The sequence below is a fragment of the Meles meles genome, chromosome 21 (genome assembly GCF_922984935.1).
Source record: "Meles meles chromosome 21, mMelMel3.1 paternal haplotype, whole genome shotgun sequence".
Lineage (NCBI taxonomy): Eukaryota > Metazoa > Chordata > Mammalia > Carnivora > Mustelidae > Meles > Meles meles.
The window spans coordinates 16,485,374-16,502,137 of record NC_060086.1 but is presented as its reverse complement, the minus strand read 5'-3'; the positions used below and the strand labels follow the sequence as shown (position 1 = coordinate 16,502,137).

At 52.2% G+C, this 16,764-nt stretch overlaps 2 protein-coding genes across 2 annotated transcripts in view; one reads left to right on the top strand and one right to left on the bottom strand.

Annotated features, from left to right (window-relative positions):
• PRKAR1B (protein kinase cAMP-dependent type I regulatory subunit beta) overlaps positions 1 to 7,335 on the bottom strand; it is an 80,406-nt gene extending 73,071 nt beyond the window's left edge. Inside the window, exons 1-2 of the mRNA XM_045993533.1 lie at positions 7,227 to 7,335; positions 6,060 to 6,258 (exon numbers count right to left, since the gene is read on the bottom strand). The gene's annotated coding sequence lies outside the window, so the exon portion shown is untranslated. The remainder of the gene's footprint in view (positions 1 to 6,059; positions 6,259 to 7,226) is intronic.
• A 141-nt stretch (positions 7,336 to 7,476) lies between these two features.
• Positions 7,477 to 16,764, top strand: part of DNAAF5 (dynein axonemal assembly factor 5) — a 43,737-nt gene continuing 34,449 nt past the window's right edge. Inside the window, exons 1-2 of the mRNA XM_045993452.1 lie at positions 7,477 to 8,107; positions 9,766 to 9,950. Coding sequence (XP_045849408.1) covers positions 7,492 to 8,107; positions 9,766 to 9,950 — 801 coding nt within the window. The 5' untranslated portion in view covers positions 7,477 to 7,491. The remainder of the gene's footprint in view (positions 8,108 to 9,765; positions 9,951 to 16,764) is intronic.

The window sequence follows — 16,764 nt, the reverse complement described above, 5'->3', positions numbered from 1 at the left end:
AGAGAGAGAATTCCAAAGTTCTAGGGTTATGTTAAGGTACAAACCCAGTGTCAGCTCAGTGTTTCTAAGCGTCCAGGGCTAGGAAGTGATGGAAAAGCCAGACTCAGCTCAGAGAGTTAGAACACATCGTCCTCCGGGGAGGCGTGTCTGTGGCTGCGAGCAGGTGGGGCGGGCGAGGGGTCCGCTAGCTCCTCCCCGACTCGCTGAGTGTGGGGGGAGGGGGGCTCTGCCTTCTCCTGCATCGAAACAGCCTCTGGCATCTAGACTTCCCAGAAGAAAAGTCACTGCCCTGGCCACCGTGTCATGGTCAGGGGCCCCACGGAAGGAGAATCTAGGATACAGTCTCCGACGTCCAGCTTCTCTCACTGAGCATGTTTCTGAGGTCCACGCCCGTCGCAGTCTGTGGCGGCCCTTCCTTCCCTCCTAAGGCTAAAGGACAGCCCATTGTGTGACCGACCACATTGTGTTTCTGTCACCCATGAGGGCCACTTGGGACGCTTCTGCCTCTCGGCTGCAGTGAACACAAGCGTGCAGGTATCCGGCGGCCTAAAGGGACACAGATTTGCTGGGTCACATGGGAACCCCAGGCTTGCTTGTCTCGGGAGCTGCCAGGCTACTTCCCGCAGCAGCTGCACCGTTTTACCTCCCCTCCAGCAACCAGAACAAGCTTCCAATTTCTCCTGTCTTTGCCAGTGCTTGTTAGTTTCTGGTGGTGGTTTTGTTGTGTTGTTTTTTTGGTGATAGCCCTCCCCATGGGTGTGAGGGGCTGTTCCTCTCCTCCCTGCAGGGCAGAGAAACCGCTTGGCACCCTTTCTGCCGTGTGCCTGGGGCCCCTGGGGAGTCTGCAGGCCAGCTCGGATTCCACGAGAGGCTGGATCCGTGTGCAGGCGTGGGAGAAACGTCAGCAGCTCTCTTTGGAACCCGTCCACTGCATCTAATAGGACATTTGCTGTGGGGTATTTGCGGATGTGCCTTCTGGTCCTCCTCTGCCAAGCTGCTGTGGTGAACAGGTGTCCCGTTGCATCAGATGCTCTTTCTGCATCTATTGAGATGATCCCGTGATTTTTCTCCTTCAGTTTTTTTCTTAATGCAGTAAATTACAGTAGCTTCTTTTTTTAAAAGAGTTTATTTATTTATTTATTTATTTATTTATTGGACAGACAGAGATCACAAGCAGGCAGAGAGCCAGGGAGAGAGTGAGAGGGAAACAGGCTCCCCACTGAGCAGAGAGCCCGACGCAGGGCTCAATCCTAGGACCCTGAGATCACAACCTGAGCCGAAGGCAGAGGGTTTAACCCACTGAGCCACCCAGGCGCCCCAACAGTAATTTCTTATGTTAAATTAACCTCATATTCCTGGAGTAAACTCAATGTATTCTTTTTAAATTCCTGATTTCCAGGCAGAACTGGTTAATATTTTGTTTAAGATTTGTGCACCTGTGTCCAATGAAAGAGGTTGATCAGTAACATTTCTTTTGCCTATTGTCCCTGTCACTGTGATGCTGGCCTCACAAAAGGGGTTGGGAGATAGTCCCTCTTTCTGTTGTCAGAAAGAGTCTAGGATGAGAGTTATTTCCCAGAAAGTGTTTGGAAGTTAATAAAGCAGCTGTCCTTCCAGCCACTATGATGGGAAACTTTTAAATCACAAAGGCAGTTTCTTTACCAGACACTGGACTCTCCTGCCTATTTCTTCCTTTTTTTTTTTTTTCCTGCCTATTTCTTCTTGCATAAGTTTTAGTAAATCACATTTTCCTAGGAATCCTCCATTTCCTGTACTTTGGGAGGGATAAAGGAAGTTATGTGATCCGTTTGGTGTGTTTCTGTTCTAACCTTCACTGTTCTCTTTCTCTTACTGGGTTCGGATTTGTCTGTGTATTTTGCTACTGGGTTAAAAAATCAACACTTGGGGTGCCTGGATGGCTCAGTCATTAGGCATTTGCCTTCAGCTTGGGTCGTGATCCCAGGGTCCTGAGATCAAGCCCCACACTGGGCTCCCTGCTCGGCAGGGAGCCTGCTTCTCCCTCTCCCACTCCCCCTGCTTGTGTTCTCTCCCTCGCTGTGTCTCTGTCAAATAAATAAATGAAATCTTCACACAAAAAAAATCAACACTTAGAGGGGCGCCTGGGTGGCTCAATCAGTTAAGCATCTGGCTCTTGGATTTGGCTCAGGTCATGATCTCAGGGTCATGAGATCAAGCCACGTGTCAGGCTCCACACTCAGCACAGTCTGCTTGGGGATCCTCTCTCTCTCTCTCCCTCTCCCCCCTCCCCCAACTCACGCTCTAATCAATCAATCAATCTTTAAAAAAAAACAAAACACCTAAATGTCCGTCCAGCCACCATCATCACCAAGACGCCTAAATACCATCTGTCACCACACTCAGCTGCTCTATAGCTGCATTTATGGTCACACCTATATGCCCCACCCCTGACCCCAGAGAACACGAAGCTGTTTGTCATGAACATCATGTACGTGGAGTCATGCTACAGTCACCCTTCAGCAATCATCTGACTTGGCATAATTCCCTACAGTCGCCAGGGCGTCCTGTCTATCCGCAGTTTGTTCCTTTGTTTCTGGGTCGAACCATGTTGTTGAAATTCCATGTCTGAAGCTTTTCTGGTCCTCTGCTGATTTTCAGTGTGATTCCATTTTCATTGAAAGACATACTCTGTATGATTTCGATCCTTTCCATTAACTGAGGTTGTCTTATGGCCCAGGATTTCGTCTCTCCTGGAGTCTGTTTCACGGGCACTGGAAAAGAATGTGTATTCTGCTATGGTTGGGTGGAGGCTTCCTCAAATGTCCATTGATCCTGTCGGCTGATGGTGGTGTTCTATGTCCTTGCTGAGTGTCTGTCTAGTAATTCTAGCAATTGCTGAGAACTGGTAGGAACGTCCTCATATAAAGTCTTCTGTATGCTCTGAACATCTGTTGTTTGGTGCACGTGTACTTGGGACGGCTAGATCTTCCTGGCGGATTGATCACTTCATTGTCAGGTAACGTCCCTCTTTGTTCCAAGCCATTTTCTTGGCTCTGAAGTTCACTTTGGCTGGTATTAATATAGTCTGCTTTTTATTTTTTTTTTTAAGATTTTATTCATTTACTTGACAGAGAGAGATCACAAGTAGGCAGAGAGGCAGGCAGAGAGAGAAAGAGGAGGAAGCAGGCTCCCCGCTTAGCAGAGAGCCTGATGTGGGGCTCGATCCTAGGACCTGGGATCATGACCTGAGCTGAAGGCAGAGGCTTTAACCCACTGAACCACCCAGGCACCCCTATAGTCTGCTTTTTAAAAAGTAGTATTTACACGATATATCCTTTCCCATCCTTCTATTTTCAATCCACCCATGTCATCGTGGTGGGAGTGAATTCTAGTCTGCATGAGACAACGTAGTGCTGGGTCACAGTTCCTACTCACTCTGCCACTCGGGTCTTCTAACTGGTGTGTTTACACCATTTACGTTTAAAGTCATCATTGACGTACTAGGGCCTCCATTCAGCAATTCGTTTCGTTACTTGTGTTTGTTCCCTCTCTTGTGCCCTGTGAGATCCTGCAACAGTCTTCAGAATTCTCTGTAACGTTTCTGCTTGTATTGCTGTTCAGTTTCCTTAGCCGCTTCTCTAGACACCACCATACACGTGGCACTTAGGAGTCCCCTGCTATGAGAGCAGTCACATCGAGTGCAGTGTAGAAACCTTACTGCCACTTCTATGCCTTCCCCCTTCCCACTTTTCAGATATAATTATCATAAATATTCCCTCCGCATACACTGAGCACTGCGTCAGTGTTACTACTCTTATTCAACTGTCCGCCGTGACTAAGGAATCATACAACGTGAAAGACGGTCAGTCATGTTTCTTGCCGTGTTTACCCACCCTACTGTCATTTTCTGAGAGTCCCTGCCTTCTTGTTACAACTTTCTTCCCTTCTGGAGAGCTTCCTTTCATCATTCACCATGGGCAAGTCTGCTAGCAATGATTCTACTTGTCTGCCTGTCTGGAAGTCTCTTTCCTCCTCCCTCATTCTTTTTTCTTTTTTTTTTTTTTAAAGATTTTATTTATTTATTTGACAGAGAGAGAGATCACAAGTAGGCAGAAAGGCAGGCAGAGAGAGAGGGGGAAGCAAGCTCCTCACTGGGCAGAGAGCCTGATGCGGGGCTCGATCCCAGGATCCTGGGATCATGACCTGAGCCAAAGGCAGAGGCTTTAACCCACTGAGCCACCCAGGTGCCCACCCCCCCATTCTTGAGGTTGGTTTTGCTGCTGGGACTCACTCCCCTTTCAACACTTGCACAATGTGCCACATCCTTCCCGGCCCGTGTCTTAGGACGAGATGCCTGCTGTCCATCCGCGTTGGCGCCCCTCCACGGGTGATGCACTTTCTCTGTAGCTACGTTGACCATTTTTTTCTCCCGTCTTCAGTTTTCAGAAGTTTAGCTGTGCTGTGTCTGGGTGTGGGTTTCTAGAAGTCTTAGCTTACTTTGGGGTTGCTCACCTTCTTTAATCTGTGTTTCTGTCACTGGCCAGATCTGGGGCGGTTTCAACCATTATTTCTTTTAACTGTATCTTCAGCCCACATTCTTCCTCCTCTTTTTCTAGAACCCTGGTGACGTGCATCACTGTCCTGCGGGTCTTTCAGCTCTTTTCCTTCTGTCTGGTCCATCTGATCTGTCAGATGGAGTAAACACTGTTGTTCTACCTTCAAGTTCCCTGATTCTATCTCCTGTCTCCCTTCTGCTGTTCTGTCCATCCGAAGGTGTGAGGAACACTGTGTCCACTGATGGATGCAATATAAGCTTGGCTCTCGTAATTTTAAGTTCTATGATTTCCATCTGGCTTCTTTTTATAGTTTTTACTTCTTTGCTGCAACTTTCTCTCTTTTTTTAAAATTTGTCTCAAAAGAGTCATAAAAATTTTTTAAAAAGATTTATTTTAGAAAGAGTGAGAGAGAAAGAGCATGCATGCATAAGAGAGAGGGGAGGGGCAGAGGGAGAGAATCCTCAAGCAGACTCCTGGCTGAGCCCAGAGCCTGACGTGGAGCTCAATCCCACAACCCACGAGATCACGACCTGAGCCAAAAGCAAGTGTCAGTGCTCAACTGACTGAGCCCCCCAGGCACCCCAAAACTTCATGAATGATTTTTAAAAGCCATTTTTATGATGACTGCTTTAAAATCCTTGTCAGGTAATTCTAACGCCTGCATTGGCATTTATCTTAACACCTATCTTGGCATTTATGTCAGTTCATTGTCTTTTGCCCCAAAGAGCAGTTTTCCTGGCTCCTGATAGGAAAAGTGATTTCTGAATATGTCCTCAACATTTTGCGTAGTGTCAGCAGACTTCTGACGTTACTGAAATCTGCTATTTTAGCAGAAAAGTTGCCCTATTTAGGTCTAACATGTAGATCTGGCCTACTTTTGTGGCTCATGGTGCCAGTGAGTCTGGCAATGCTCTCCTGGTCTGCTTTCTTCTGGGCACTGCTGCGGCTGTTGGGAGAGTGGAGCAGCACCTGCTGGGTGGCAGGTGGAAAGCCAGAAGACGCTGGGCTGCACAGACTCTGCCCCTGCGCAGGGCACTGCCCACCACCACCACAAGAGCTGGTGGGCCTGAAGGGGCTTTGATGCCAGTGCATACTGGGTAGGGGTGTGGCTCCCCAGCAGGTCTCTCGTGGGTCTCCCCTTTCCCAGTCCTATAGCCAGAAAGAGGAGGCTCTTCTTGCGGTTCTCTTGCCTGTGCCATGACCCTATTAAATGAACATTCATTAGGTGGAGCCTGTGGTGTCAACAAAGACCGGGTGAGATAGCAGAATAGTGAAGCTCACGACTCAGAGTTCCTGAAGGTACATGGCACAGCATATGGGGAGATCAAGGCAGGATGCAGGCAGAGAGAGCATCTGTGGATGTACTGCTTTGGGGTTTCTGGGCTAAGGCCGGATTGGTCAATTCAAACTAGAAAGAGTAGGGCTTTGATAAGCTTTGCGGGGGCTTTATGTAAGAGGCACATGGGGTGTACCTCTTACATACCTCAAGGGCTGTAGGAGAGTGACATCAAGAACTTGACTTACTGTGACTCTGCAGGCTTTATCTAGGACGTGTGCTCACGGCAGGGGCTGGTGCTGGTCCAGAAGCTCTGCAGGCCGCCTGGCCATACTCCATGGACGTCGAGGCAGCAAGATCATGGACTACTTTAGTGAAACTCCCAATGACCTGCAGGCAGTGCCGCCTTGAGCTGCCGCAGACCTCTCCCGCACCTGTTCTGGAAACCTGTAAGAGAGAACAGGAAAACCCATGGAACCCACTGCGCTGCCACCACCCAGTCCTGAGGACCCCCGTTAGCCAGTCTTCCTGCAGCCACCAGAGACCCTTGACCATCCATGGCTGAATTGCTGGCAAGGTACTCAGCGGCACCTGGAGGAAGGGGCAAGCAGCAGTAGGGCTGCACCAACCCTTCCTGGAGCAAGAAGCCTCTCCATGCTCTTTGCTGTTCCCCACCTTGAGCAGAGACTCAGCCTTCAAAGAGCCGGGAGTCCTTCCTTCCACCTCCTCCCTCCACAGCAACCAAAGTAGTCTGGTAAAGACGCAAACCTGATGGGGCCAACCTTCTTACCCCAGAAGCCTTCCTCCAGTCTCCCTTAACTTAAGAAAAAGGCCCCCAGTGGCCTGACCCATGCACCTCCTGGCTCCCATCCCTGCTCCCCTCTGGGTCCCTGGGCTCGCCTCCTGGAACAGCATCAGGGCGCCCCAGGTTCGGTTCCCCCGACAGACCGGTTGCTGATTTCCTCAGTCTGGAGGCCGGAAGTCTGAGATCAAGTCATCTGCAGGGGCTGGTGCCTCCTGGGGCTGCAAGGGGCAGTCTGCTCCAGGCCGCTCTTTCTGGCCTGCAGACCGCCATCCGCGTTCATGTGGCATTCTCCCTGTATGCTGCGGCCCCCTCCTAAGTCCCCCCTTTTAGAAGGGCACTGTCACATTGGACTAGGGTTCCCAAGGCCCTATTTCTAACTCAATCAGCCCTGGAAGGGCCCTATCTCCAAATAAGGTCACATTCTGAAGCCCTGGGGATTAGGATTCCGATGCGCGATCGGATGGGGAGCACAATTCAATGCAGCACCCTCACCCCAGGCCTTTCGCCCCTGCCTCCCTCAGACCCCTACAAGTCTCCCGCCACCGCCTCTGCGGAGCTGTCACCAACCCTTGTCAGTCACCTGTGTTGGCATTTCACGGGCAAGCCTTACCTGCCCACCCCAAACTTCTCTGCCATTCACTCCCTCAGGACCATGCACCTCTGAGGCGTGCCTCGGGTCGCTAGGTTGAGCCCTCAGCCTGCAGGGACCGTGGGGCTTCCGGATCCCCGCCCCCAACCCGCCCAGGATGTGTCCTGTCCGTGCCCGGAGCTGCCAATAAAGTTGTGTAAGGCGCCAACCGGAAGAGGAGCCGTAAACCGCACCGCGGCCGTCGTAAAAGCGCCGGTCTCCCCGGGCGACGGGCAACGCGCGGAAGATGGCGGCACTGGTGGCGGCGGAGGCCGCGGCGCCCCCGGGGCCGGCCGAGGCGGCCGAGACGTCTGAAACGGAGCTGAGCCGCGCCCTGAGCCGCCTGTTGCCCGGGCTGGAAGCCGACAGCAAGCTGGGCCGGCGGCGCGCGCTCGAGGCGCTGCAGCGCGCGCTCGAGGCGGCGTGGCCCGAGGCGCCCGACGCCGACGCCGACGCCGCGGCCGCCGCCTTCCAGGGCCCGTGGGCGCGCCTACTCCTGCCGCGCCTGCTGCGCTGCCTGGCAGACCCGGCCGAGGGCTGCCGCGCGCTGGCTGTGCATCTGCTGGACCTGGGTCTGCGGCGCGCCGCGCGGCCTCGCGACACCCTGCCGCGCCTGCTGCCCGCGCTCGCCGCGCGCCTGGCGGGCCCCGAGTCCGCGCGCGGCCGGCCGCCCGAAGCCTGCGAGGAGCTGCGCCTGGCACTCGTTCAGCTGCTCAGCCTGGCCGTGCGCCTGGGGGGGCCCGCGCTCGCGCCCCACCTGGACGATGCGGTGCGCGCGCTGCGCTGCACCCTGCTAGATCCCTTCGCCGCCGTGCGCCGCGAGAGCTGCGAGTGCTCCGCCAGCCTGGCGCGCGCCACGCCAGGTGCCCTCCTCTTGCCGGGGTCGGGAATAGGGGCGCGGGGAGGTGGAGGGGCGGCCACCCCCTGTGGGCTCTTTCTGGACCTTGGCAGCAGCCGCCGCTCTCCTCCATCCGGTGGTTCTCAAAATGCAGATTCGTGGAAACCGTGGCAGAAATTGCTAAGAGGGTCTGGGATGCGGTGCGTTTCGGTAACTGCCCCTCCAAACACCGCCGCAGTCTCAAACGTCTTATTCCCCTTTCTCCACAGAGCCTACCTGTTTTCCCTCTTTGGGTTGGACCGCTGTCCTAAATGGAGAGAGGCCGCATCTGTCCTGTTTTCCTTTAATCCATTCTCCGTTATTTAAAAAAAAAAACAAAAAACACCTAATCTGATCAGGACAGTCCCTTTTTCTAAGTAGCCATTTCTGCAGGATCTTGCCCCACTTAGCTCTACTTGCTGCCTCGGGCTGGAATGTGTATTGGTAGGAGGCCTCTGGGAAGGGTTCCTGCAAGACGGGACAACTAAGTTGAAGATCAGTAATCTGTTGTCAGGTGGAAACTAGCTTTGAGAAATAAGCTTGGTAGATCTGAGAAGCAAAAAGGAGGTCGAGGTGGCCAGAGGGAAGGAGGGTGGGCAGGGGGGAGCTTCTGGGGGTTTGAAATTATTAAGTGCAGTGGAGAGCCTGTGGAGGGTGTGGAGAAGGGGAGTGAGAGGCTGAGATTCAGAGTTTTCAAAGATTGCTCTTGTGCTCATGGAGAGTTGACTACGAAGATGACAAGAAGAAATGAAATTGGTTGGGGTCATAATTAATCCATATTTAGATGACGAGTAGTTTGGCCTTGGGTGGGGGTGAGCAGTCTGCTAATAGAGACGGAGGAAAATGGATTGATGTTGAACATGGAGCTGGCAGGATTTCCTGTTGAACTGGGTGAGGGATGAGGGAGAAGGAGGTTTTGGTGGACAGGAGACCCAAGGAAACCAAACCATCTCCCTGCTCTGCCCTCTCCTGGTGAGGGCCCTGTGCTGGATCCCCATCACACTGGGCAGTAATAGGTTAACATCCTGCCTTGATCTGAGGAACTCAGGGTTAAAGAAGTCAACCAAAGCATCCCTGAAATAGCCAGGATGGGTCTCAGGCAGCGGCAGAACTGAAGTTAGAACTCCAAGACCAGGACTCTCAGAGACATTCTTGTTCTGACTTCCTGGGAGGCCCTTACAAGTAGGAAGTGGAATGGCTTTGCCCAAAGCAATGTTGGCCCTGCTCTCTGTGGTAGCACCTGGTGTCTGGCTTCAGGCACACCTGATGTGGGGACTTGAACAGTGTCCTCTAGGCTGTTTCTCCACTTTGGTCTGCGTCCCTCTCAGGCACCCAGTGCCACTGTTATTGGCTTCAGACTCTTCCTCACAGCTCCTGCCTCCAGATGAGATGGGGTCAAGGCTGAGGGCTTGGGTCAGCCGCTGTTTGGGTCACATGCTTGTCCTGTGCCTCTCCCAGTGCCAGGGATACAAAGCTGTGCTTGGCAGGCCTGAGCCGAGTGCTGTGCCAACAGCAGGAACCTGGGTGGGGAGAGGAAGTTCCAGGGCGCAGGGGGGCCTGTCCTCCTGTGAGCCCATGGTGCCGGGCTGGGCCAAGGCCCACGGGGAGCAAGTCTGGTAACGGGTGTCCTCCCCTGTCTCACAGACCACTTCCACATGCAGTCGGAGTCCCTGATCGGCCCCCTGATGCAGAGCATCTCCCACCAGCACTGGAAGGTGCGAGTGGCTGTCACCGAGGCCACGGGCACCGTGATCCAGTTCGGCAGCGCCAAGTCGATAGACGATGTGCTTCCTCACTTCGCTCAGAGGCTCTTTGACGACGTCCCTCAGGTAACAGGAGCTTCTCTACACCAAAAGCATGCTGTTTGCAACTCACTCCTTTTTCTTTTTTGAAACTGTTAACTTGTTACAACAAACATGTTTTATGGTTTTCAGTCCCAAGGTGTTCTTAGTTCATGTCTCTGAGAAACTGGAGAGAGTCGAACTGTTTTAATGTATTCATTATTCTTAATTGTGAGCAGTATGGAAGAGGGCTATTTCCTCTTTGACAGTCTGGCCACGCCTTCACCACGGTTTCAGAGGCGTCGGTAACATGCCGATCTAGCGAGGCACATTTACTTGACAAACCATAGTGTTTGGGGTACCCGAGCCGGGAGGGAAGGACGGATCTGGGTAATCACTCTTGGGATCTGTGGAGAGAGTCAGGCAGAGATGAGATCACTGGCTTTTATGTTGGTGGAAGTCAGCTTAGAGGCCGCCTTGTGGGTCTGAGGCCACAGGTGCTTCTAGAACTTCACAAATTCTGAGAGCAGCAGGGAGCAGAGCAAAGGCCACGGTGGGCAGGCCCCCTCCCAGGAGAGGAGACAAGTGAAGAGGGAGTGCATGCTTCTGGCAACATGGGGTGGGAGGAGCAGTGGTAGGTGGTGAAGTCCCCTGGTTGATAAGAAAGTGCCCCTGCCTCATAGCTGGCAGGATACAAAGTGGCCTGGGTGGCCAAGGACTGAAAAGCTGGTGGTGTGGTGGCGTGGCCTCTGCTGTCCTGATGGTGGAAGGGTTGGTTACATGCATGAAGTACGTGTGTGTGCACCCGTCCTGCTATCCACACGCCATCTCGTTCCATCCTTCACGTCCGCGACTCGCACGGCCCCCATGGTTGGGAAGTTGTGTTACTTGCTCAAGATCGTCCAGCTAGAGCTGGCCTCCAGGCCCAGATCCAGGGACACTGTTCTCTGGCACTGTCCGGCCTGCCAGCCACAGGCACACTTGAGTTTTCTCCCAAGGTACTTTGGTTTTTTAATTTTTTAAAAGATTTATTTATTTATTTTAGAGAGCATGAGTGGGAGGGGCATGGGGGGAGAATCTTAAACAGACTCTGCACTGAGCACAGAGCCCAACACGGGGCTCGATCTCATGCCCCTGAGATCACAATCTGAGCCGAAACCAGGAGTTGGACACTTAACTGACTGCGCCACTCAAGCGCCCCTTGTTTTATTCTTTGAACAGTGTTATTGAGCCACAACTCACATACAATGTAATTCCCTCATTTGAGTGTCCAGTGTTTTTGGTAGGTTATGTTATTTTTAAAGTATTTTGTAAAAGATACGTAACACAGAATTTGCCATTTCAACCATTTTTGTGGGGGAGTTCAGATGCATTAAGTGCGTTCCCAATGTAAAGCAACTGTTGCCACCAACCAAAACTTTTTAGCATCCCGAGCAGAATTGAGCAGTAACGCCCCCACTCCTCCCTGCCCCCCCCCCCCACTTCTGATAACCTCTTTCTCTCAGTGTGACTGTGTCTGCTCGGTGCTTCATAGAAGCAGAAGCCGTGACCGTTGGGCTGATCTCCTCCCTTGAGTGTGGTGTATCTGAGGCCGCCCCTGCAGGAGCACACGTCAGTGCTCCACGTCTTTCTGAGGCCGAGTGGCACGCGTGGTGTGGATGGGCCGTATTTGGTGTGTCTGTTCATCCGTCGATGGACACCTGGGGTGTTGGCACCGCTCAGCTGCTGTGGCTGGTGCTGCTTGAACATGAAGATGCAAGTCTCTGAGTCCAGCATCACTTGTTTTGGGTGCGGGTGTAGACCAGGGAATAGGATTGCTGGGCCCACCGCAGCTCTACTGGTAGCTCACTGAAGAGGCACCAAACCGTTCTCCACAGTGACTGGACCGTCTTCAATGCTCAGCAACAATGCATAAAGGTTTCAGTTTCTCTAGGTTCTCCCAGCGCTTATTTTCTGGCTTTTGTTTGTTGATTTATAGCCATCCTAATGGGTGTGAAATGGTATCTCATTGTGGTTTTGACTTCTGTTTCTCTCACGATTAGTGATGGTGAGCATATTTTCGTGTGCTTATTGCCAGATGGTAACCTTCAACTCGTGGGGCTCCTGGTGCAGTTTGCCTGCAGGCGCATATGCGCATGTGTGCCTGGGGGCTGGGAGGGTAGAGATGCCTGTTCATCTGCAGAAGGGTTAGAGCCACTTAGCACCTGTTGTGGGAGTCCTGAGGGGGCAGAGGGGTGAGAGGAAGTGGCCCTGGGCATCCTTCTCAGCAGGATGCTGGTACCCTTTGGGGCTTTAGGGGCTGGACAGAAGGTCCCACTTAGGTGCGTGTCTGTGATGTCTTGGACCAGGGTCGAGGCGTGGCACAGTGCCTGCCCAGGACATCTGCCTCGCCTTCCTTGCCGGCTTTTCTCCTCTGGGTGTCTCCCTGAGTTGTAACAAGGGTGCAAGAAGAGGCAAAGGGACTCTCCTCCAGCCAAGAACCAGTCTGTCCATTCAGTGTCAGGGCCAGCTGAGTGTAACGGGCCCCTCCTGAAGCTGGGTGGGGTCAGCATGTCACAGCATGGGACATGGGGACCCAGAGCAGAACTGGGCTCTGCCAAGGGAGGAGGCAGGGTGCTAGGTCAGCACTCACGAGAGACCTGGCTGCAGGAAGTGAGGGCCAGAATGCATTCCAGTGAAAAACAATACCACTGCCCTGACTGGGACAGGGTCTCAGCTTGCTTGAGATAGGGCAGGGGCGGAGAAGACAGAGGCTTCCTTGTGTCACAGATGAAATGGCTTTCCTCGTGGTAGTATAATAACTATGTACTGGCATCTTTCTCTAAACAGCATTGTGTGTATTAATCAGAAGCTCCCTATAAATAGCGTAGTTATGTCATAGGTCCCTGTAAATAGTGTAACTACGTATCCATTCCCTGAAAATAGTGTAACTATGTCCGAAGGTCCCTGCAAATAGTGTGACTGTATCCATAGGTCCCTCTAAATAGGTGACTGTGTATACATAGGTCCCTGTAATAGTGTAACTGTGTATCCATTAGTCGAGGTAAACAGTGTAACTGTGTATCCATCGTTCCCTGTAAGTAGGTCTCTATATATAACTAGCTGGGGAATGGCTTATATCTGTTTGTTGAGCTTACCACATGGGTGTTTGGTGCCCTGACTCCAGGTCTTAAGAGTTTGCATTTCCACAGAAGAGGGAGGAAGTCTTCAGCTGATTGCTTTCTCTTTGGGGCCACCAAGGACAACACTATGTTTCTTTGGTGACAGGCTTTCCTGAACTTTGGGGCTGCAACTATTTTTTATTACTTGATATTGCAGAACAAGTGCACTCCATTGTTAATACTATTTTTTTTTCCATTTCTTCCCGGTGGTATTTGGTTTGCTCTGTACGATTTCCAGGGCTGGCTGATTGAGGTGGGTTTTCAAATCCAGTGTGGCCACTGCCCACCGTCTTTCACGCTGATGTGGGATCCAGTCCGTGGGGTGACCACAAAGTTCCTTCCCGCGAGTGGGCAGGGAAGTCACACACCTCCTTCCTTCATCTGCATCAGCTCTCTGGCCCTCATGGTCCTGGTGCTGTGGATGTTTGCTGGGACTTCAGGGGCTGGGCCACATATAGACCCTCAGTCTCATGGACAGCCCAGGGCTGTCAGGATCCCAACACACTCTGTGCAAAAGGTGAGGTCCTCACTGCTTTTGTGACTTGCAGAAAACGTCCCGCAACTCCTCTGCCCACTGGACTGTGTTCCAGGTCACTGAGCTACGGAGTGAGTGGCCACCTGGAAGTCACTTCCTCTGAGTGCTTTGACCCATTTGGTGTGTGTTGTCCTTCCATGGAGGGAGTCTGTGATGACCTCCACCTCGCAGATGGGGAAGCAGGGTACGAGAGACACAGAGCTCACCGAGGAGACATGGGGGCTCAGAGCATGGGCCATGTAGCTCCTGGAATTCTCCCTCTGGAGCTTTGTCACCTCAGGTCTCCAGGACATGTCTGAGGATGTAGAAAGGAGTTGTCCCAGTGTGGTAGGGGTAAGGTAGCTTCTCCAGGCCCAGAGAGGCCCACCTCACCCTGTGTGTGCCATGGGAGTGGAGGAGTACCAGCTAGGGTTCTGTCGTGATCCGTAGTCATGTGTTCATTATAGGCCTCGGTTGCCCTGGGGTCACACTTACCTTCGGGAACCCCTCCTCTTTACTGCAGGTAGTAATGTTTTGGCTAGAAGCCAGAACTGTATGTGCTCTTTATAGTTTGGATAAAGCACTCTGACCCTGTTGCTAAAGCGCCTGGGACATGCGAGCTACATGGGTGTCTGCATGGGAGCCTGCCTGGGAAAGCTCAGCACGCTGGAGCTTGACCGGCCCACCTGCCCCACCGCTGGGGGCCCGGCGGGCGTCCAGGATAGGTTTTAGGCATTTCCCAGCACCTGCCCTCCGCAGCATCCTAATGACGCATGGAAATGAGCAGGTCCCGCCCCAGCCCTTACAGGGGACGTAGTCTCACAAGCTCTGAGGACTTCACTGGTACTGAGGAATGAGGGGTGTAGGGACAGAGTGGTGCATGTGGGGAGGAGTGTGTTCCCCCATCAGTTCTGGTGGCTTTGGAGAGTCTCTGGGATTAGATGTTATAAACTCTGGGCTGCAGGGGTGGAGTCCTGCTGGAGGGAACTTGAACAGGTATCAGAATCCTCGGCCCAGTCAGAACATCGTAAAAACAGAAGCCTGTTGCTCTGTCAGAGAAGGGTTACGCTCTGTGGCTATTTTTTTGTTAGAGCAGGTACGAGATTTCTACCACATCGGTGAAAAACCTAGCATATGTGGTTGGGGGGAAATGAGGCACAGGATGGTGCGCTTTGCTGGTTGTGATCTCTCTGCCTCCCCCTTCCCGCTTTCTGTCCCCTGATGTCAGGCTGAAGGAAGAATAACAACAAAAATACAGTGGCTGTTCCCATCCGCTGCATGCCTAGTAAATAGGACACGGAATCTTTTTCAGGTTGAAAAATGAAAATGTTACGGATTCTGTTGAAGCCCCTTTTGCTAATTTTTAAAAGGATTTGAATACTATATATTTGAAATAAAATTTGGTTTGTTACTAAAATATTGATACTAGGAGTGCCTGGGTGGCTCAGTGCGTTAAAGCCTCTGCCTTTGGCTCAGGTCATGATCCCAGGGTCCTGGGATTGAGCCCTGCATCGGGCTCTCTGCTGAGCAAGGAGCCTGCCTCCCCCTCTCTCTCTCTGCCTGCCTCTCTGCCTACTTGTGATCTCTGTCAAATAAATAAAATGTTTAAAAAATAAAATAAAATATTGATACTAGTAAAACTTTTTTTTATTTTAAAAATGGGTCTTACTTAAAATGAGGTAAGATGCTTAAAATCCAAGGCCTTTGGTCAGCATGTGACCGGAGTGGTGTTCTGCAGAGCCACTTTCATGGAACAGTTGTTTACACACAGGTTCTGGGTAGAAAGATCCCGCTGCCTCCCCCGGCCCCCAAACGCTCAAGTCAGAAATGCTCGAGCTCAAGAGAGTGAATTTGGAGAAGGTGGTTTTGTCCAGCGGGCGGCGCCCAGGGCTGCCGTTGGGTCTTGGCAGGTGGAGTGAAGAGCCCCGTGGGCTGATGGGTGCTTCGTTGGCATCTGCGGAGCGCGGGGTGCAGGACTAGAGGGCCTCCTGATGAGGACTGGACAGTTCTCTCATCCTTGACTAAAAAAGCAGAGGTGAGATGTTCCAAGTTAAAGGAGAGTGGGAAATCATCTTTCGTGTTCATGTGCGTGAGTTCCCCCTTGGCTCTGTGTGCCGACCTAACAGATCGGATGTGTGTGGGTTCCCCAGCCCAACATCCTAGATCTGTAAACCTGACTCAGGAGAGTAAGAACACAGTGCATGTCGCTTTTTTCCCCTCAGTTGACGGATTTCCTGCTTAGTCAAACTGTTACTTAGCAACTCTGCTCAGAGCTGTTTTCCTGAGCTGAGAGAAAGGGGTAATTACTCTCATGATAATGGGGGTGTGCAGCTTTCTTGAGGCTGGGGGAGACCCATCTATGCAGCTCAGGAGCTACGTGGAGGCCAGCCCCCAGGCTCTCCCAGCTCACTGGGAGAGATGCATGAAGTCTCCAACCTGCAAAAGAGCCTGGTCTTGGGGGATGTCAGAGTGACTGTCTGGAGTATGGGGCCCCCCTGTTGTGCCAACATGTGGGTAGGGTGTCAGGGCCATGTGAACGCAGCTAGATGGGCTCCTGTGGGTCCCTGCAGGTCCCTGATGCCCCTCGCTAGTGGGACGCACCTTTGTTAAGAGCCCTCTGGGGTCTGATCCTCCCGAGTGCCTGCCACTGTCCCCAAAGAGGCCCCACTCACTCTGCATCTGTCTGACGCCAGACTCGGTCACAGTTGGATTCCGGTGTCCGCCTAGCTCTCGAGTGCCACCAGCACGTGGTGTAGGCTGAGCTTCGAGTGTGGTGCTGCTTATTACAGGTACTTTTATGGTAAGAATGACCCCTGGGCCTCTCACGACATTAGCTGTGAGGCACTTTGAATCCGCAGCAGCCTTGGGACCACTAGGATCACGCACAAGGACAACATGGAAAGATCGCTCTTTGCTAAGTCTGTCCTCGCTGTTGTAGGTGTCCAGTTGTTTCTAGGTCTTGGACCTTTAATCAGGCATGCTTTTGTTGAAAGAATATCTGAGATTCTCTGGGATCTTTAGTTGTGGTTTTGATTGTTAATTACATGCTTATGTCATTAATAACCAGCCTTTTATTTCATATTGCAACTTTGTATTTTAAACTAATTTAATACAAGAAGTTGCAATAGTAGCAAGTGCCCCGGGGCCTGTTCCCAGGCTTGTTTGCCTCCCACTGCCTGTGCTGTTT